Raw genomic sequence first — 22,135 nt, 5'->3', positions numbered from 1 at the left:
CTTTTGTAAAGTCAGTCTAGCTTTCAGATGGTTTTAAGGTTTCTGTTTTCCTTCAGAGGCCTTTTTAAAAAAATTCCTCAGCTGGTAATCAGTCCAGGCTTGGGGGCAGAAAATTATCAGGACTTTTTTTTTTTTTAATGGCAAGGATCAAATCTAACCCAATTTTTAAAAATGTAGGCTAGTGGCTAGTGGCACATTTTATTTTTGAGGCTGAGGCTCCCACCTCACTGGAAGATGAATGAAAAAGTATAGATCATGGGCATCTGCATCAAGAAAACTGTCTCTTTGGCTAGGGGAGTTTCCCTGATTTGGGGGCCTCTAAGGGTCAGCAGTTCTGGCCCCTCCTCCCATGTTACCTACTGGATTCAAGTGCTGCCTTACCAGTGTGGTCATGACCTATGACGAGACTCGAACATGCTAGAGACTGGTGGAGGACTGGACTTGATGGGTCTTACCAGTCCTCTCCCCTGCTGCTCCCTTGTCTCGATTATGATTAGGTATCCCCTGTATTCTTTCCTCTTTCATGGGTGACTATGAAAAAGGTGCAAGCCTCCAGATTTACCTACCCATACCCATATGACTTATAAACCTGGGAGACCATGAAACCCTTAGATGAATTTCTTATTGCTTGTAATAAATTCTAGTCTGTCTATGCTGAGCCTATCATTAGTTAAAAAACTTTGGTCGGGGGGAGGGAAACTGGGCCTCAGATTAGAGGATACTAACTTCTTGATAACTATTTGATTTAAAGGGGGAGGCATGTGTACCATTGACAGGGGATAAAAATAAGTGGAAGTTTGGGGATTTTTCAGATTTTTCCTTAGTTGGGGCTTCTTCCATTAAGGTAACAATCATAGCTGAACTTAATTTACTTTGTTGGCATGATTTGGGTTTTTTCCCTTAGGGAAAAGAAGGCTTGCACATAGGGAACCTCAGACCATTTTCCTTCCTTTTTTTTCAATACGGGCTAAGCTGTAGAATGGTATTTAAATATATGCTTCCCTTTGATGGTCATGATTCTCCTTCAGAGAGTTTGTATTGAGGTCATGAGTGGCTGCAGAAGAAAATGAGGCACTTTTTTTTGAGCATCTGTGGGTCAAACTTGTCCCAGTTTTTCAGTATGCAGGCTAATGGTGAAGTTAGCTAGCATTACTGTTGAGATCAAAGCTCCCATCTGTATAAGAGAAAACAGAACTCAGGTGTCCACACCAGAAAAAATGCCCACTCTCATAGGGACATCTCCCTAATGAGCTTCTGATGATCAGCAATTTCACCTCTCTAACTCCCATGTCCTGGATTTATTGCTGCTTTATCGGCAAAGATGCATAGGTCTTTGTTTGCCACATGCCAAATACCCAGGGGATCCAGTATTAGTGGCCTTTAATGGAATCCCCTGCCACTATTACATTTCCAAATGCAGTGCCCAATGATAAAAAGATGACCTGCAATAAAATGTATTCCTCTGCTTTGTAAGTCTATGTAACTAGTGAGCCTAGCCAGTAAGAATTCTCCTTCTATTAAGAAAGTCTGAGAAGTCTGGGAAAGGCCAGAGTCATTAATGGTAAAGGTTTGCTGGGAAGAGCTGATTTATAATACCTTGTGTTGTAGGATTCCTGGTGGGCAGCAAAGGCATGCTGCTGCTTTGGGGCATTCCTTTTGGGTCCTCACACTCATAGGACCAGTTTCATCCAAGATTCATTAGGTGAGTTACCTTCCACCACTGGGCCAAGTTAACCAGAAACAGAAAGATAGTGTCAGAAAGAGAGAAAAAGAAAAATTGTACCCCTGAGGGCTTTTGGGGGTCAGACTCAGGGCATGAGACCTTCATGAAGCAGTGGGGATTTACCCTGGTCAGCTGCCTTCGGTTGTCTCAAGCCTTCCTTTGTCCCATGCACCAACTTTCTTCCACAGAAAAGAAACTGAAGCAAGTCAGGACCAACATCCTCAATACCTGGGTGAAAGGGGATTGGCCCTGCCTATCCAGCAAGTCTGTCATCTGAGTCTTGTAAACTGACAGCTGTCCTATTCTCCCTTATTGGCTGACAGATGACCATTTTGTTTATTTGTTTCTGACAGACAGGGCTGAACATTTGAATGAAGCTTAGGGCTCTTAAAAAAGCCATTGGTCCATTTTTCCATAGATTCCAGATGAGCTCCTAAATATGTAGCACAGAACATGGGGTTTGGTGAGAGCAAAGTAACAGAATTTATTAGAGTAATAGAAAGAGGGCTGGGGATGTGGCTCAAGTGGTAGCGTGCTCGCCTGGCATGCGTGCGACCCGGGTTCGATCCCCAGCCCACATACAAACAAAGATGTTGTGTCTGCCGAAAACTAAAAATTAAATATTAAAAAAAAAGAAAGAAAGAAAGAAAGCAGAGTTCCCAAAGAGGGAAGGGTCCCAAGAGTGGTACTAAAGAACAGTTATTGTCTAGGGCTTTATATAGATCTATAGGCTTAAGGTAGATGGCATCCTGCCCAATCAGTGTCCAGGAGCTATTCATGCAGCCTTTAGCCGAATCAAAATATCTATGAGGGGAGGAGCTGGGGTTGTGGCTCAGTGGCAGAGTGCTTGTCTGGCATGTGTGAGGCACTAGGTTTGATTCTCAGCACCACATAAAAAATAAATAAATAAAATAAAGTTATTATGCTCATGTACATCTAAAACACTAAAAATAAAAATTAAAAAAAATATCAATTGGGCATTTTCCTCCTTTGGAGAGGCATGGACCCCAGTCATGTAAGTCCTGATATAAAATTAGCCTTTTTGTTTTTTAGCAAATATCCACAGGTGCTGTTTGTGCTCTACTGCACAGGAAGTTTCCCAGGGGCCCATCTTCCTATCCTCTCAGCCTTATCTCTTCCTCCTGATGTGATTATGCACAGTTTCTCTTAACTAAGTTCTTTGTTTATGTAAGAATGTGTTTTGTTTTATTTACTTTTCTCCCTGGTGATTTAACAATGTTCAGGACATCCAGAGCCTTTGAAGGGAGCGAATTTGTCGACTAATCTCTTACAATAGGTGGCTCTTTTCCAGGCCCTGTCCATCTCACCCTAACCCTTTGGCTAAAACTTTGAATCTGTCTACACATTTTATCTTACATTTAATGATGTTTATATCTTTGGCTTACTGGTAACACATTTCAGCATCAGGAACTCCACAACAAGATGGGTTTACTTACACGATTCCAGATGTGGTGACATCTGTTGCTTTAATAAGTAGATCTGGGGCTAAAAATGTGGCTCAGTGGTAGAATGCTTGCCTAATGTGCATGAGACCCTGGGTTCCATCTCTAGTACAACAAAACAAAAACAAAAACAAAAAAACAAACAAAAAACAAGTAGACCTAGTTAGAGGGAAAGACCTTGGAATTCAGAGCAATAAAATTCCCACTTAAGACAAATGTGAAAGAGGGTTTTCAGCACTACACTGTGTAAGAAATGTTGAAACCTAAATCCTACCCATGGGATATAAACTTGGCAACATTTCAGTTTTCATAGAAAAGCTACATGAAGAAAGAAGAACAATAAACTGATAATTTGAGGGCGGAAAAAAAATAGGTTGAGTTGAGCCATTCTACACCTTGAAGAGGAATAAACTCACCAGTTAGATGGGGTCATTGGGTTGGGGGTGGAGTCATTAGTTCTTTGTAAGGAAGCATATCTTCTAGCTGGGCAGGTGGAAATGAGAAAGGGCCTAATTCTGAAGATGAATTTAGTGTCCTGCTGACAAAGCTTGGAGAGTCAGATCAAAGACTGGGGCTGAGAATGGACTTTTCCTGAGTCCACTTTGATACCTGTCTCCTGAACCAAGGCCTTTGGGAGGCTTTGGTACAAGGATATCCACAGTGGTTTTCTAAGTCTGCAGGAAGACACGATGCCATGTTACTCCATGGCAGTCACTGGGTGGGATAAAATGGACTGGTAAGGAAGACCGTGGCAATTTAGAGTCAAATAAAGACTAGATAGATCTACACCACTTGGGTTATTAAATCAATTAAGTTGGGGCTGGGGTTGTGGCTTAGCAGTAGAGCGCTTGCCTCACATGTGCGCGACCCTGGGTTCGATCCTCAGTACCGCATAAAAATAAATAAGTGAAATAAAGGTATTGTGTCCAACTACAACTAAAAAATAAATATATTTTTTAAAAAATAAATTAAGTCCATCACATCTCTCCAAGGCTCACTTGACTCCATGACCAGGGTGAATCCATTTGGGACTTGTTGCAGTGTTGCCAACTGACTGGGGCTGAAGGAGATCAGAGGGAAAGATGGAGATGAAAAGATGAAATTCACACCATCAAGACCCATCTTGGTCAAGTCCAAAATCAGTTCACGACAGAGGGGAAGGAATTTGGGTTTTGTTCTCTTTGTCTCTGAAGATAAAGGAGTGCAGATAGTAAAGGATTGGAATCTTCAATTTTATGATGAAGAAGAATGAGATGAGTTCTACCTGTTCTTAAACGCAGGATTTGAGTGGAGATAACCTGAAGTCAATGCCTGTGGGACAGAAGGAGAAAGGAAGAAAGTGAGAAGACAGCATGAAGGAAAGTACTGAAAATTTGCTGACTGAAAAACTAGCCTCATGCTTAAAAAACAACAAGAACACACACACACAAAAAAAAAAAAAAAAAAAAAAAAAAAAAAACCAAAGCAAAAAGTACCATAAAAACATCAAACTGAGCCTGGCACTGTGGCGCACACCCATAATCCCAGTGGCTTGGGAGGCTGAAACAGGAGAATCACAAGTTCAAAGCTAGCCTCAGCAACTGAGAGGTGCTAAGCAACTCAATGAGACCCTGTCTCTAAATACAAAATATGGCTGGGGACGTGGCTCAGTGGTTGAGCAACCCTGAGTTCAATTCCTGGTACCAAAAGAAAAAGAAAGAAAAAAAAGGAAAAGAAAAAGAAAGAAAGAAAGAAACCACCAAGCTGGGGCCTGGGGTTGTGGCTCAGTGGTAGAGCACTTGCCTAGCATATGTGAGGCACTGGGTTTGATCCTCAGCACCACATATAAATAAATGAATAAAATAAAGGTCCATCAATGTTATGTTAAAAAAAAAAAAAAAACAAACAAAAAAACATCAAGCTGGCTGGGTGTGGTGGTACATGCCTGTAATCCCAGCTAGTCAGGAGGCTGAGGCAGGAGGATCATGAGTTCAAAGCCAGCCTCAGCAACTTACTGAGGACCTAAGCAACTCATTGAGACCCTGTCTCTAATAAAATATTTAAAAAGGGCTGGGAGGGCTGGGGATGTGGCTCAAGCGGTAGCGCGCTCGCCTAGCATGCGTGCGGCCCAGGTTCGATCCTCAGCATCACATACAAACAAAGATGTTGAAAAAAAACTAAACAACAACAACAACAAAAAGATTAAAATTCTCTCTCTCTCTCAAAAAAAAAAAAATTAAAAAGGGCTGGGGATATGGCTTGGTGGTTGAGTACCCCTGGGTTCAATCACTGGTACCATGCAAACAACAACAAACAAAACAAAACAGAAGGGGCTGGGGATGTGGCTCAAGCGGTAGCGCGCTTGCCTGGCATGCGTGCGGCCCGGGTTCGATCCTCAGCACCACATACAAACAAAGATGTTGTGTCCGCCGAAAATTAAAAAAAATAAATAAATATATTAAAAAAAAAAAAAAAAAAAAAACAAAACAGAAAAACCCACCAAGCTGTTCCCTGTTGTATTTGGTTATATATCTGTCTTGGGAAGGCTTGTGAAAGCAAGAGAGGAGCACATAACTTAATTAGGAGAAGGCCACCTTGCACACAGATATTTTAGCTGCGGCCTGGTTTTGTTTCAAATAAGCTGGCTCTACTGTTGAAATATGTCCTTTACTTCTGTTGCAACAGCTACATGTTGACATAGAAGCCTAAATATATTCAGGAGACTGGCGGAGAGGAGATTGCTCTGCTAAGAATCGGGAGACCTGGGGACAAGTTATATTTGCATCTCTCTCTTGGTCTTAATTTCTCTAACTATTAAAAGAAAAAAAATTTTTTTCCCAATAGAATCGATAGCAATTTTTTTGAATAAATATCAATTCAGGAAAAATACAACATTTGTAGACTGTTTTCCTTCTATTGAGAAACAGTAACTCAGATAAACATCTTTTTAATCTTTCATTCTGCAATTAGATGCAGGGCATCTGGTTGCCCATTGTGGACTAGACTATTGTTAGTTGTCCCTATAAATGAATTAGGTTTTTGATTTTCTGATAAAAGTAGCTTTTGTTGACTGTTCTTCATATGATTTCTGGTTAATTATTTTCTTAGAAATATCACCAGAAGTCTATTTGGTGAATCTTCCATTTTTGGTCTTCTGAAAAAGTCTTACCTACAAATGATACAGACCTGTTTTATTTACACACACAAGGCTTAAAGGCATCTGTCCTAGTTCAGCAATTGCTATCAAACAAAATCAATAAATATTAATAATTCAGCAGCTAAAGTAATGGTTTTCAGAAATCAAGTCAGCAACTTTTGACAGGTTACAAACAACCAGTCAATTGACTAGGGCTGGAACTTAAAATATCCAGACATGTCCTCAAATGAAACGCCCTTGGAACACATATTGGAACAAGAAAGCCATTGCCAATGAAAGTAGGAGGAGCTCACAAATGTTTCATCATATAAAATCTGATTATTTGATTAATCTTGCTTTAAAATTCTTCCAAAGAAAAGAAGTAGACAAAGTTATGTTACAGGGAGTGATTCTAAAAAATTACCAGAGATGGAAAAACCAAAAACACTGTAAAACTTTTCCTTACGAATCCTTTGAGAAAACAGTCTAGGTGACTATAATGGATAGAGGGTTTCTTTATGGAGCAGCAAAAAAAAAAAAAGTTCTAAAACTGACTCATGATGATGGTTGAATAACTATGAATGTACTAAAAACCACTGTACACTTCATTTATTTCTTTGGTCCTGGGGTTTGAACCCAGGGGTGCTTTACTACTGAGTCATATCCTCAGCCTTTTTTATTTTTTATTTTGAGACAGGGCCTAACTAAACTGCTTAGGGCTTCACTAACTTGCTGAGACTAGCTTTGAACTTGTGATCCTCTTGCCTCAGCCTCCTGAGGTGCTGGGATTATAGGCATGTGCCACCATGCCCCACTAGCCACTGCACACTTTAATAAATGTTGAGTGTTTTGTATGCTGTGTGAATTGTATACCAATACAAATATTGTAAAAAATTTTAAAGCCTTTTATAATTTTACTGGAAAAAAAAGCCCTAAGATTTTGGTCTATTTGTGGTATGGCAGTTGACTGAGGTAGCTGAAGTTGTACTTTCCTTTTTTTTTTTTTTGCAGTGTCAGGAATAGAACTCAGGGTCTCACACAGGGAAGGCAAACACTCTACCACTGAACCATATCCCTAATCCCTTTCCCTGCACTATCTTAATAGGTCTATTTCCCAGGTCTATAATACAAGTACAGCTGGGTGTGGTGGTGCATGCCTGTAATCCTAGCACTTTGGGAGGCTGAAGCAGGGGGATCAGTGAGGCCCTATCTCAAAATAAAAAATAAAAAGGACTGGGGATGTGACTCAGTGGTTAAGCACTCTTGGGATGAATCCCTTGTCCCCAAAATTAAAAAGTTAAAAAAAAAATAGATACACTGTGTGTGTTTGTTTCTTACTCTCTCTCTCTCTCTGTCTCTCTGTGTGTGTGTTTAAGTTTTTAAGTTGTAGTTGGACACAATACCTTTATTTCTATGTGGTACTGAGGATCGAAACCAGAGCCTCATACATGATAGGTGAGCGCTGTATCGCTTAGCCACAACCCCAGCCCTCACAAGCCATTTCTAAAGCAGTCACAGATTTATCACTTGCAGAGTAGATCAGTGATCAATATGTTCTAATAAGTTGACTATGTTACAAATTGATCATGTGTTAACACTCTGCTCAGCTCCATGTATCATAAATTCTCAATTCTCTATGTGTGTCCACTTATAGATTTTTCTGGTCCTAAAGAAAGATAACCAACCCATGTTTGCGGAGTCTCTGATCTAAACCATATTCCACAGTGTGTCTATTTTCCATTCTTATATATAGATCTCTATAAAAAATTCTTTGTGATAATTATATCTTCTCATTCTATCTTGATTCTAGAAATAGTATGTTACTTATCATGTGACCCAGACAGTCAGAACTTTATTTTTAAACTCTTTTTTTAAAAGAATCTATTTATTTTTATTTATTTGTTTTTTATGTGATGCTGAGAAACCCAGCGCTCAAACCCAGGGCCTCACCCTGCTAGACAAGTGGTCTACCACTGAGCTACAACCCCAGCCCTTTAGTTTTAAACCCTTGGAAGAAAACACAGCTAAATTTGCTTTGGACACTGCTGTTGAACACTAAGTAATGATTTTACTAATAGTTGCTTTATGAAATTACCGTTTTAGAATTTGTTCTAATTAGTTATACATGATAGCAGAATGCACTTTGATACATCATACATAAATGGAGTATAACTTTTCATTCTTCTTGTTGTTCATGATATAGAATCACACCGTTTGTGTAGTTATATATGCACATAGGGTATCAATGTCCAATTTATTCTACTATCCTTCCTTCCCCCAAACTCCCTCCTGTCCCTTCACTCCCTTATGCCTAATCCAAAGTAACTCTATTTTTCCCTAACTACCCCCTTTATTGTGAATTAGCGTCCTCATATCAGAGAAAACATTCAGCCTTTGGTTTTTTGAGATTGGCTTATTCCACTTAGTATGATATTCTCCACCTCTATCCATTTACCTGCAAATGCCATCATTTCATTCTTCTTTAAGTCTGGGTAATACTCCATTGTGTATATATACCACATTTTCTTTATCCATTCATCTGTTGAAGGACACTTAGGTTGGTTCCATAGTTGAGCTGCTATAAACATTGATGTGGCTTTGTTCTTATAGTGTGCTGATTTTAAGTCCTTTGGGTATAGACTGAGGAGTTGAAACATAGTATCTTCATACTTAGAAGTTCATGCTAATCTACTGGGAGGACCACTGTAAGTTTTGTAATGGCTTTCAGCCAAATAAAATCAAATCCTCTCTGAGGATTGTATCTGGGGCTGAGGAGTGGCAGAGCACTTGCCTAGCACATGCCAGGCCCTGGTTTCTAGCCCTAGGAAGGAAGGAAGGAAGGAAAGGAAAGGAAAGGAAAGGAAAGGAAGGAAGAAAAGAAAGGAAAGGAGGAGGAGGGGGAAGAGGAGGAGGAGAAAATGAAGGAAGAAAGGAAAGAAATTAAAAAATGGGTTATATGAATCTGGTATTTAAAGGGGATTTAAACAGCTGTGAGTCTTACTGGCATCCATGAGGAACCAGAAGAGGTGGAGGGCAGAGCATGGACTCTGGAATCAGACTGCCTGATTCTAGAATTGCCCCCACCATTCTGGACAAGATACCGAATCCCTCTGTGCCTCATAATATGAGGACAAATGATAGTAACCACCTCACAGAGATGTTAAGAATTAATTGTAGAAATAAGGCACATAGAACAGAACCTGGCACATAGTAAGTACACACTAATTCTATGATATTATGTGTTCTTAACCTCACAAACTGCCAAGGCAAGAGGTACTATTCACTTTCTGCCAGAATCTTCTTGCAAGGAGCCCGGATTTGGTCCCTGAGAGCAATTGGAACTTCAAGGATGGGCCATGCCCCAGTTGTGGGTTGCAATTCACACAAATGGAGACTATTTCCTTTCTCCCTGGTAGTGTCTCTGTGGGCCTAGTCCCTGCCACTGAAGAACCCACATCTGCTCTGTCTTGAGTTGACACATCAAATAGTAGGACTCAAACTTCCCTGAATATGCACATTCTGATGTTCTGGGGTTAAGTTAGCCAATCTCATTCTCAGGTGATCCAAGGTTATGGAGATCAGTAGAGGCCTCTGAGATAGGACTCTGCACCCAGGATGAAATAAATTGCTTAGCAGAAAAACTTGAGCATCCCTTGGTGCTATGACTTGTTTTGTTTGGACTTTGTCTATAACCCTAAACCTTGCTGATCCTGGGTTACTGGATTCTAGAGTGTTCCCAGTCTTGTTCTGCTCTATGATTTGCATGCTCTGATTGCTCAGTTTGGTAGTGTCCTTGCCTATGTGCCTTCAAGTTACAATTTAATCTTATAGAGAAACTCACACTGACCTGTAGTCTGGGAACTGGGGTTAAGCCTTGACCAACATCATATTTCTGGTTCTGAAGCCAAGCATGGAGATCAGATCTCCTGCTCCACTCCCTATTTAACCTTGCCTGACCTTTGTCTTCTACAATAATTGGGTGAAGTATGCTCTTATTCATTACCATAAATTTGGTGATCAGCAAGAAGATCTTAGGGAAGCATCCAGTTACAACATCTAGCTTATCCATTGAGTAATATGTCAGGAACTGCATGTGGGCAAACTAACCAGTGACAAGAATAGCCTGAGGAAATAATGATTATTTTTCTTGAGATTTCTTATAACTAGGCAATTCAATGTGCATTATTTAGCCACAAACTTCCACCTGTGAGAAGGCACCTACTAGTCTGAAGTCATCTCTTATATAAACCATCTCTTATATAAACCACCCCTAAATCAGCTTCCTGGGACAATGGACCTTTAGGCTGGCATCCTCTGATTAGCTAGCTAATTGTAATAAAGTTCTTTCTCTACCATGGTCTTGCCTCTCCACGAATTGGCTTCCATTGTGTGACCAGCAGATTGGGCCTGAGCTCAGTAACTGATCTGTGCCAATATTATGCCTATGCTGATGGGATCAACTCTACCTGTGTTTGCCTTGTAAGTCCCCCTATCCCTGCTGGAAGTCTTGGTCAACTCAAGACAGAGCATCTTCTTTCTCTAAAGTGAAAGCATAGGCACAAAGAAACCGAATTATTTGATTAGGAAACAAAGAAAGAGCTACAAATTTAACTGGGTCAGAATTAGACCCTTTGGATCACATTGTATTTAAAATACAGTAATCAATAAGACTTTTTGGTTTTTTTTTTTTTTGCATTACTGGGGATTGAACCCAGGGTATGTCTACCACTGAGCCACATCCCCAGCCCTTTTCATTTTGAGACACGGGCTTGCTAAATTGCCCAGGCTGGCCTTGAACTCACGATCCTCCTGCTTCAGCCTCCTGAGTAGTTGGGATTATAAGTGTAGGCCACCCCACCCAGCTTCAAGAAGACTTCATTCTTAAATAAAATGTCACTTTAATAAAATACTGCACATACATATTTTTTGTTTTAAATATGTAAAGAGCAGGATGGTTGGCGTGAATGATAACATATGGTATCCTAAATTAGTAGAAAAAACAAGGAGTCTCAAATAAATAGGCTTCAGGATTTTTTTGTTTGTTTTTGAGGGCACACCCTGCAAATCAGCTGAGACTGGAGAACAGGCATGAAGGATTTGACTTTTCCTCTAAGAAAGTGCTCTTGGTTGACTTGGAATGTAGAAAGGAGTCATATTTACTCTCCATGAATCAAAAGTAACATCGGAGTGACCTTTTGGAGAGAGGAATCCTGGCCCTTTCCCTGCCATTTTTTTTTGCCCAAGATTTCAGAGCTTAACTTCGACATACAAAAGTGCTACCAAAGAGTCACCCTTTAGGCATCTGAGGATCCAGCAGGGTAGATGGGGAGCCAGGGGGAAATTTTGGGGAAAGTAAAGCTGAGCTAATAAGGAAGAAGATGTAATGTGATCAAAGAAAATCAACTCTGCTTGAATGTTGTGGCTTTGTAGAATACCTCAGTCACTGCAGTCATTTAGAAATCCAAGTCAATACAAGTATCATGTATCTAAAGTAAAAAAAATACCCAAAGCAGTTATTCCACTAATCACCTATTAAGTATACTTTGAGTTGGTCTACCATTATTGAGAGTGCCATATCTAAAAAGATTCAAACATATTTGAAGCCATTTAGACATTGATTGGCATGTAGTTTGCACAATATGTGAGATACTAAGAAATCCTCCTTGACTCATCCCCTTTCCTCTATCAAATCTGTGTAATCCTTTCTCCTTTTCATGGGAGGGATGAGCACAGGTAGAAAATTCTCAGTTGGGATTTTGGCCTGGATTTGTGAGCTTCCCTACTGGAAGTCTTGCTTCTGTATCTCTGACAGAAGAACAGGTAAGTAGGTCTTCAGGGAAAAATCCAGAACTACCCAACTTCTAATGGTCAAGGCTTTCTCACATGGCCTCATTAGCTTTTCAAAAAACACCATCCAATACAATCAAGATTGAAAAAGGGGGAAGGTCACTTGAGCTGAATTTAACACCTCCAACCTCAAAATGGGCTGGGAGAAGACCTTAGTTCCTTGGTCTAGGCCCTTGGCACAGTCACTGAATTTAAATACTGAAGACTCCGCCACATGCTTTACAAAGACTTCTTGTGTGATTGGCCCAGGATGCGCGTGATGCAGTAGGGAATGAGACTGACAGAGGCCAAGGGCACTGTCATACTCTTGCAGAAGGACAATACATAGAAGATCAGCTCAATTTGGGATGGGGGTTTCAGAGAGTCAAAGAGATGCAGGAGGATGAGGGAGGTCATGATGCAGCTGAGGCGGAAAGGGAGCCACTTGCTGAGACTCCCCCTGCAGCTCTCCCTATACATGCTGGAGTTGAGAGCCAGGCCCAGGCCAAAGAGGGTCCCCAGGTTCTTGAGCAGGCTGGCAAAGGGCGTAGTGTCAATATGGACCCATTCTGGCCTCTCACACCATCTCTTGGCTTTCTCCAGAGTCCACAGGAGGTCCACCCCCAGCCCCTTTAGCACCAAGTAAAATCCAATGGCAAAGCTGAACAGGAAGAAGGTAATGAGAAAATATTTCTTGAGACTGGCATTGTAGATGCTCCGGATGTGGTGGAAAGTTTCAGCAACAGCAATGCCTGAACAGGACAAAGAATGACTGTGAGAAATGGAGAAGATTCTGGACTTTCTCTAGGGGTGGATCTGAAGCAATGGGTAGCATGCCATCCATCCTGGCATTGTGGAATTAAATATGGATTTCAGATCAGAGCGTACTCCTGGAATACTCTCATGGTGGAGAACTCACTCCTACTAAAACAACCCATTTTGGTTTTGAATGGATTTGATTGCCATAGTTCTTCCTTGTGCTCAGCTGACATCTGTCTCCCTCTAATACCACCTGTTGGTCTCAATTCTTTCCACAGGAATTAGTAAGTTATGAATTTAGTCCCTCTGTCACACATTTGAAGATTTCCCTCTCTAACCTAAACATTCCCAGATCTTGTCTCGTCTATTCATGGTACTGGGGATTGAATGGGGTACCAGGGCCTTGCATATGCAAGGCAAGTGTTCAACCACTGAGCTACATCCCCAGTGCCCAGATTTTTCATGTAACATGGCTTCCAGATTCTTCCCCAGACATGGGACCCACTACTAATTGCTATGTTGCTTTTGTGATTACTATGAAACCATTATGTTCCTCCTCAATATGTTTTTGGCTATTATATTCTGCTCTTGGGGAAAATCCCACAATTTCCTTAAGATCTTATGTTCTAATTCCATCCACAGAAATCAAGAAATTCTTCCTTACAACTCCCCTAAATTTTTTTTTTGCCCCTTATTAATTAGATCTAAGAAAAATGCAGGAATACAAAACCCTGAACCTGTAAGAGATCAGCTGCACATATCTATCTGTTAGGGTTTGCAAAGGAATGTATTTAAATAAAGAGCTAGCCTAGGAAAACGGATTTATTTGCTAAATTTGATAGAATCCCATTTCCAATTGAAGCTCAATAGGAAATAAAGAATGTAATGAGCTTGGAAATTTCAAGCTAATTAAATTGGGTGGGTTAACTTGATGTATTACACCTTTTCTGAAACACACTTGTGTAGATGTGGGAGTACTATAGAAATTAATTTTTATTTCAAATAGTCACCCTGGATTTTCTTCCTTTCTTCCCCTCCACCTACCCCCAAACTGGAGATTAAACTTGGGGATGCTCTATCACTGATCTATGCCCCCAAAACTTTATATATATATATATATATATATATATTTGTACTGGGGATTGAACTCAGGGGCTCTTGACCATTGAGCCACATCCCCAGCCCTATTTTGTATTTTATTTAGAGACAGGGTCTCACTGAGTTGCTTAGTGCCTCACCATTGCTGAGGCTGGCTTTGAACTCTTAACCCTCCTGTCTCAGTCTCCTCTAAGCTGGGATTACAGGCAAACTCCACCATACCAGGCTAGTCACTCTTGACTTTCAAACTACTGAAATATTAACAGGACTTCTCAGAACATGGATGCAATGCTGAGATTTTGAACTGATTAGGGAATTAAGGATGGAATGGGTAGAAGGGAAGGAGGAAGTTGGAACAGCTGATACCTGATAAGACTCCCGCAACAACCTGGTGGGGGAAATGAGCAGCAAGGTAGATTCGTGACAGACAGACATTCAGTTGCACAGCCCAGAATCCCAACCACAAAATGACGTTCAAGCACCTGCAATGGAAGAGGGAGCCATAACAGAACCCAGAAGTGGATATTGCAGTAAAGAAAACAATCCCAGAGGAAATGGTAGAGCCTGGCAAATTCCATCAGTGGAATTTTTGTAAGTTGCAGCCCCTTCTCAAAGGCACAAAGATGTCTGTAGTAAGAGATGAAACTGCTTGAATGAATTTTAACCACCCAATTGTATTTGTTTCATAACTAAGGATTTGAACAGTTTAACTGTTTTATGTCTGTTTTAACCCTGATGGGACAACTCTATGGTTGGTACAGAAATGGATTTTTAATTAATCCCTGCTCCTAAGTCATTACTTGATTTTTTTGGGTGCTGGTGATCAAACCCCGGGCCTTGCACTTACTATACCCCTGAGTTATACTTCAGCCCCACTGATCTTTTTTTTTTTTGGAGGGGGCGGGGCGGATGGGCTAAGGGATTGAACCCAAGGGCACTTAACCACTGAACTACATCTCCAGCCCTTTTTTTTTTTTTTTTTTTTTTTTGAGACAGGGTCTCACTAAATTGCTTAAGGTGATCCTCCTGCCTCAGCCTCTTGAGCTGCTGGGATTACAGGCATGTGCCACCATGCCCGACTCCACAACCTGATCTTTAGAAGCCCCTCATGTTAGGCTTTGTATGCTTGTCTGTAAAGCAAAGGTTGCACTAGTGGGTTCCTTCCATTCCTAACATTCTGTGACTCTGGTGTTCACCCTTAGCAGAAGTGCCACAACTTTTATCAGTGCCAATGCATAGTGTGAGAATGGGCTTTGGGGAATGTGAGGAAAAATAAATGGTGTCTCAGACACAGAAAGAGCCACTTCCTGCTTTCCACCACTCATGCCTGGATGGTGAGTTCTTACCGAAATCTGTATGTTGGCTTTTCCTTTCCGCGAAAGATAGAGAGGGTAGATGTGACCATCACATAGTATACACCGGCTGTACCCATGGCATGGCCAGAAGGACTTCCTAAAGGGCAGGAAAGAGACAAATATACTATCGATGAAAAGATCTCCATCTGAGAGACTGCCAGAGAGCATCATCTACCCAATCATCTGAATATTATTTCCCATCCCTCCTTCCATTCATCTACCCATCTATCCATTCATTCAACCATCCATTCATTTATCTATAACTTGTTCATTTAACAATATCTGTTGAGCTCCTACTATGTGCCAGACTCTCCAGAGAAGGTCCCTTTTTGTTGTTATGTACGTTATGTACATCTGGAGATGACCCAAGATCAGCACACCAGATGTGCAACTACACACTGATCTTCCTGCCGCTTCTCTTCTACCTGTTCCTTGTTCACTCTGCTCTGGCCACACCTTGCCTCATTGTTGTCCTTTAATAGGCCAAGTGTGCTCCCACATGAGAACCTTTGCCTTGATATCTATCCCCTTTGGCTAGACAGCTCTTCCCCTAGAACTTTCCTGGTCAATTCTAATGCATCCTTCAAGTCTTGACTCAGATCTCTCCTTTTAATGAGTCCTACTCTGGTCACTCTATTTAACACTATAATCAGTTCCTATTCGTGATTCTTCTACTCTGAGGGATAAAAGGCCCTGAGATATGCCATCCAGATCCCCTTCTGGACTAAAGGGCTTATTTCCCAGCTGTGAGGTTGCCAATGGCCCTCAGCTCTCAGTTTCTATAGGCATTGCCCTGAGCTGAAGAGAGTCACCTTGATCGACCCCCTCCCTAGGGGCAGCCTGTACCCAATAACTGGCCTCTATCAAATCATAAAGTCATGGCCCCCTTAACCCACTCAGGGTGATAACGAAGAGCCACCCCCAGTTTCAGAGCTCCGTGTGGGATTGGTTGAGACTGAATCCTTGGAATTCTCCATCTGCCAGGTTGACCTGTCCCTTCCCCTCCACAACAGTTGCTCCATAGAGTCCCTAAACTCCTGCTTGTTTGTCTCCACCTGAGTCAGTTTTCTAGGGAATTTCATGGATTAAGCCATCTATTCTCTTTTTTCATGTAAATTATCATCTTCTAATATCTTATATACTTTAATTTTTAATTCTGATTTTTGTATGTTGTACCCCCCATTCAAATTTCAGCTTCATAAGGGCAGGGATCTTTGTGTCTGTTTTGTTCACTGACATAGGTGTCCCTGGCACCTAGAACAGTGTCTGGAACATGGTAGTGCTCAATAAATCATAGCTGAATATGAGTGAATATACTCTAAAGTGAATTCATGGTCTGTGAGAGCAAATAACCCAGGGTCATTTTCCAGTATGGGGCCAAGGAAAGGGTCTTTGAGGGGAGGGATGAGGTTGGATATTCCTACTACAAACAAACAAACAAAAAATGAAACCTATCATTTGATTTAAGAATTCATGTCTGGGGCTGGAGTAGAGTGTAGCTTAGTGGCAGAGTGCTCTCCTAAAATGTGCAAAGTCTAGGGTTCAATTCTTAGCACTGAAAAAAAAATTATGTCTGTAACCAATAAAATGCAGGCAAGCAGATTGTGAGGTTGAGACTGGATGATCAGCTCATGGGAATATGTTCACTGGTCCAGGCTGTTGGGCAAGACAGGCAGGGATTCGGAGTTCTAACACTTTGCCCTCTTTGGACAAAGGGGCCTGGCACAGTTATTCTCACAAGCCCTTTTCCCATAGGGGTACCTGTGCTTCTCTTGGACTAGTAACTCAGGTCCTGGAAACATCACACAGATTTCTTTTCTTTTTTTTTTTTTCTTTTTTTGTAGATGGACACAATACCTTTATTTCATTTATTTATGTGATGCTAAAGATTGAACCCAGTGCCCCATGCATTCGAGGTAAGCGCTCTACCATTGAGCTACAATCCCAGCCCCCATCACACAGATTTCTAAAGTGACAATATCATGTTATTCAGGAAGGCCTTCCTGAAGTGAATGAAAATGAAGTTGTACCAAATTTGAAGACTGTGACAAAAGTGTGAAGTAATAGCTCTCCCTATGAACCTTTAAGTTCAGCTTCATCCACAAGAGAGGCTGATAGGTATCTATGATCTATGCTGAACAAGATTTACCCCCTTGCTGTCTCTACAGCGTCTGGGACTCTCACCTGGTCCAGTCTCACAGGTGACAGGGAACTGCTTGATCAGTGGTACAGAGGTGTTGCTGTAGTAGTCGGTGTCCAGGACCCACCAGTACGGGCGCTGTCCAAAGAGAATCCTGTGGAAAAGCAGAGCCAGCATCTGGATGGATGCTTTTAACCAAAGGGGACAAAGGGGCCTGGCACACTCTTTTTTTGAGACAGGGTATCAGTTACATGGGGCCTTGCTAAGTTATTGAGGCGGTTACATGGGGCCTTGCTAAGTTATTGAGGCAGTCTCGAAATGGTGATCCTCCTGCCTCAGTCTCCCAAGTAGTTGGGATTATGGGTTTGTGCCCAGTTCAAAGTCCACACTTTCAAGAAGAGAAAGGGGTTTGAGGACATTAGTGAGTTGCCTCCAGAAAGGGGACCTGGGAAGAGGCCTAAAGGGGGAGAGTTTTTATGATGCATCCTTTAGATAACTTGAAATTTGAGTCACTTTAATATATTATCTATTCAAACATAAATAAATCCAGAGGTTGAGGCTGGTGGCATGCTTATAGACTCAGTACATAGGAGGCAGAAACATGGCTGAAGCCCAAGAGTTCAGAGATAGCCTGAGCAATACAGCAAGACTGCTTCTTAATAAAACAAATAAGTAAGTAAGTAAATAGACACAAGATCTGAAAACCCACTAATTGCAATTAATTAATGTGAACATTATTTCTCTTTCTTTTTTTTCAAACACGCAGAAGAATTTGTCTTGGAAGAATGCATACAGAACTATGGTTTACAACTTTCACTTGAGTCTATACTACAGAGTTCCTCTTTTTATTCAGGCCTCAGGGAGTATTGCATTTCCTTTGACATCTGAGAACACGCCCCAGCCTCAAGGAAAGCCTCCCATGAGACTCAAGACCTGGCCTCCATTCCCATCAGAATTGGTCTCTGTAAGGTTGCTCTGTATCCTCTCTGGTTTGAAACAGAATATCTCAGACAAAACACTTCCCCTTTAAAAATACCACATATGGTTTTCACTGTGGAAATAAAAGTCAAAGGTCCTCAGGATGCCTCCTTTTTCCAGTGATAGTAGAATAGTGATTTCTTACTGAAATTAGGACTCATTACTAACTCTTACCTCTACCAATAGGGGAAGAATCCATGGTGTTTCGTGAGGTCAGTATTGGGATAAACATTAGTCTTTTAATTTTTAGGGTCATGCTGCGGAATTAGGGAAGTTACAGACAACATTTACTAGCTTTCCAATATAGCTTTCAAGAATCTCATTAATATGCTTGGGCACTAGAATCCAATAATTTTTTTTTCTCTAAAGGACTTTAATTGAGGAGGCCAAAGAATATCAGAGCTGGAATAGATCTTAAGATTTATCACTAGATGCTGCGGATGTAGCTCACTGGTAAATTCTGGAAAATGTTAAAATTGGGGCTCCCCCTGACCCCTGAGAGTCAGTTTATCAGCTTTGGATAATACACAGTTTTTAAGAACATTGCCTGCTTTGATCTTCAATCCTGGCTCTGACATTTACTAACCATGTTTGTCTATCCAGTTAACTCAGCACCTCAGTATTTTCTTCTGTGACATAGTAGTAACTATCACACAGAACAGCACATGGCCCAGCACACACTAAGTGTTTAGTAAATGTTAACTATGTGCATTCATTAAGATTCTAGTGCTAGGTGCTGGGGTTGTGGCTCAGTGGTAGAGCACTTGCATAGCATGTGTAAGACACTGGTTTTGATCCTCAGCACCATATAAAATAAATAAATAAAATAAAGGTATTGTGTCCATCTACAACTAAAAACAAAAATTTAAAAAAGATTCTGGGGCTGGGGTTGTAGCTCAGTGGTAGAGCACTTTCCTAGCATGTGTGAAGCACTGGGTTAATTTCTCAGCACCACATACAAATAAAATAATATAAAGATCCATCAACAACTAAAAAATATTTAAAAAAAGATTCTGGAGCTAATATAAGTTAATAGATTACAAAGTAGAAACTCAGAGAATTGATAGAACTTACTAAGGACATATAGCTGGTAGGTGGCAGAACAAGGGTTGGAGCTCAGTTCTCTGGATTACTTTTCACTACTCCATACAAAAAGTTTCTGAATCATTTCTTTCCTTTTTCTATACATCATCTGTCTTCTTTCCAACATCTATCTTATGTTATCTATTCTGATTTGAAGTAACAAAACTGTGCTTCTTTGCTTTTTAAAGTCTGTAACTCAGACTTTTCACTAAATTCAACTGTCCATCAACCCCTTCAATTCCTATGAAATAGATTTTCCAGTATTTCCAACTCCCTGGCAAGATTTTCTCTGTTTTCTTTCTCTGTGTAGATAATCCCAAGTCAAGAGGGGAGAAGCATGTGGCTTCCTGAGTAGCATGGGGACTGCAACTCTGATGGAGATATTTCCAGAGAGAATGCCAGCCTCTTTCCTTGCCCATCTCTCCTCATGGTCCTTACCACTTAAAGACGAGGTTGAGCCAGTCTCCAATCACAGCAACCCAGAGGAGTTTGATGCCCACGCTTTCTCGAAGATGGAACCAGATGGGGAAAAGGACATAGAAGGCATTCCTGAGGTCAGCGATCACAGACACTAAGATGAACCAGTCCTGGGAGTCTTGGTAATTCACCTGGAGGTAGCGAGTTGACTGGATCCCAAAGTCATGGAGAGCATTCATTCCTTCCTCCATCCTCATTCCCCTGGCACCTTAGGAAGCTGTCAGCAGAGCCTGTGCAGTTGGTTCAGGCTTGGTGGTGATTGCTCTGCTATCAGTCTGCGCTTTGCCCCAGTTTTATATGCCCCATATCCAGTCTGCAGCCAACCCAGCCCTGATCTTTGGACTTGAAAACCACTTTTGTCTAAAATCTATTGATCAAAGGTGCATCACCAGTAGGTTGATACAAACATGTTCAGGGTGATTTACGTAAAATAGCAAAACAGGCACACAAAAACAGCTTGATCGGTCATTGGCAAGGCCAATTATTAACCTGGGCATGCTGCTTGACAGTGCAAGGTGCTGCCCTCCTGGTTCCTGAAACCAGGCCAGAGACTCAGGACAGAGTCTAACTCCACCATGGTTCTTGCAAAGGAGTCTGATTTTTTAAAAAAAAAAAGTAAGTACAGTGTGCAACTGTACTTATTTGGGGACAAAGAAAAGTTTCGATGCTCTACTACTCAAGTTTTTAAGTTATTAATATAAAAATATACAGTAGTAAGTTCTGTTGTACTGGGAACTGTGACTTTCTTGGTCCTTCCTTAACTTCCATAGGGTCTGGGTTTGCTTCCAGTTTAGGAGATCAACTCTTTTCCCAGTGTCAGCTCTGTATCTCTTAGGGCCAGAAAATAATCATCAAAAATTAAAAAAAATTTTTTTTTAGTTGTAGATGGACACCCATACCTTTATTTATTTATTTATTTATTTATTTATGTGGTGCTGAGGATTGAACCTAGTGCCTCACACGTGCTAGGCAAGTGCTCTACCACTGATCCCCAGCCCCAGCCCTCATTTTTTTCATGTAGTGATTAATTTATTGAATGAACTTAAAGTGAAGACCTTTGGAGTTTAAACATACAAGTTTTTTTATTTGTTCATTTTAGTGATACATGACAGTAGAATGCATTTTGACATACCATGCATATATATAGTATAACTTCCACTTCTTGTGGTTTTATATGATGTGAAGTTACACTAGTCATGTATTCATATATGAACATAGGAAAGTTATGTCCCATTCATTCTACTTGTCCATTCTCAACCCCCTCCCTTCCCTCATTCCCCCTGTTCAATCCAGTGAACCTCTACACACACACACACACACACACACATACACATTGTGAGTCAGCATCCACATATCAGAGAGAACATTTGGCTTTTGTTTTTTGGGGATTGGCTTATTACACTTAGCATGATAGTCTCTAGTTCCATCCATTTACAGGCAAATGTCATAATATCATTCTTCTCTATGGCTGAGTAATGTTCCCTTGTGTATATGTACCACATTTTATTTATCTATTCCTCTGTTGAAGGGCACCTAGGTTGGTTCCATAGCTTAGCTATTGTGAATTGAGCATTAATGTGGTCGCATCACTATAGTATGCTGATTTTAAGTCCTTTGGGTACATGCTGTGGAGTGGGAAAACTGGGTCAAATGGTGGTTCCATTCCAAGTTTTCTGAGGAATCTCCATACTGCTTTCTAGAGTTGTTACACCAATTTGCAGTCCCACTAGCAATGTATGAGTGTACCATTTTGCCCACATCCTTGCCAACATTTATTGGTACTTGTATTCTTGATAATTGCTATTCTGACTGGAGTGAGATGAAATCTCAATGTAGTTTTAATTTGCATTTCTCAAATTGCTAGTGATGTTCAACATTTTTTCATGTATTTGTTGACCATAATTCGTATTTCTTCTAAGAAGTGTCTGTTTAGTTCCTTTGCCCATTTATTGATTGGGTTGTTTTTTTGGTTTAACATTCAAGTTTAAGCAACAGAATGAATGTATGTCTATGCAACAATAAGATAAATATATGACTTTAAATAAGAATACCAGCAACTTGGTAGCTGGGGACTCTGGAGAAAAAGTTAGAATTTTTGCTATTTTTGAGAATGGGCTT

At 40.8% G+C, this 22,135-nt stretch overlaps 1 protein-coding gene across 1 annotated transcript; it reads right to left on the bottom strand.

The window, feature by feature from the left end:
- Positions 1 to 11,179: 11,179 nt before the first annotated feature.
- G6pc1 (glucose-6-phosphatase catalytic subunit 1) lies at positions 11,180 to 20,305 on the bottom strand. Its single transcript, XM_046446603.2, has 5 exons — positions 19,979 to 20,305; positions 17,524 to 17,633; positions 15,331 to 15,436; positions 14,351 to 14,466; positions 11,180 to 12,879 (listed from the first exon to the last, which is right to left on the bottom strand). The coding sequence occupies exons 1-5, from the start codon at positions 20,212 to 20,214 to the stop codon at positions 12,368 to 12,370; spliced, it is 1,080 nt and encodes a 359-aa protein (XP_046302559.1). The 5' UTR covers positions 20,215 to 20,305; the 3' UTR covers positions 11,180 to 12,367.
- Positions 20,306 to 22,135: the final 1,830 nt, after the last annotated feature.

The sequence above is a fragment of the Marmota monax genome, unplaced genomic scaffold, assembly GCF_021218885.2.
Source record: "Marmota monax isolate L192 unplaced genomic scaffold, Marmota_monax_Labrador192_F-V1.1 WCK01_AAM20220418_F8-fsc00346, whole genome shotgun sequence".
In the NCBI taxonomy this organism is placed as follows: Eukaryota; Metazoa; Chordata; class Mammalia; order Rodentia; family Sciuridae; genus Marmota; species Marmota monax.
This window is presented reverse-complemented; position numbering and strand designations above follow the sequence as displayed.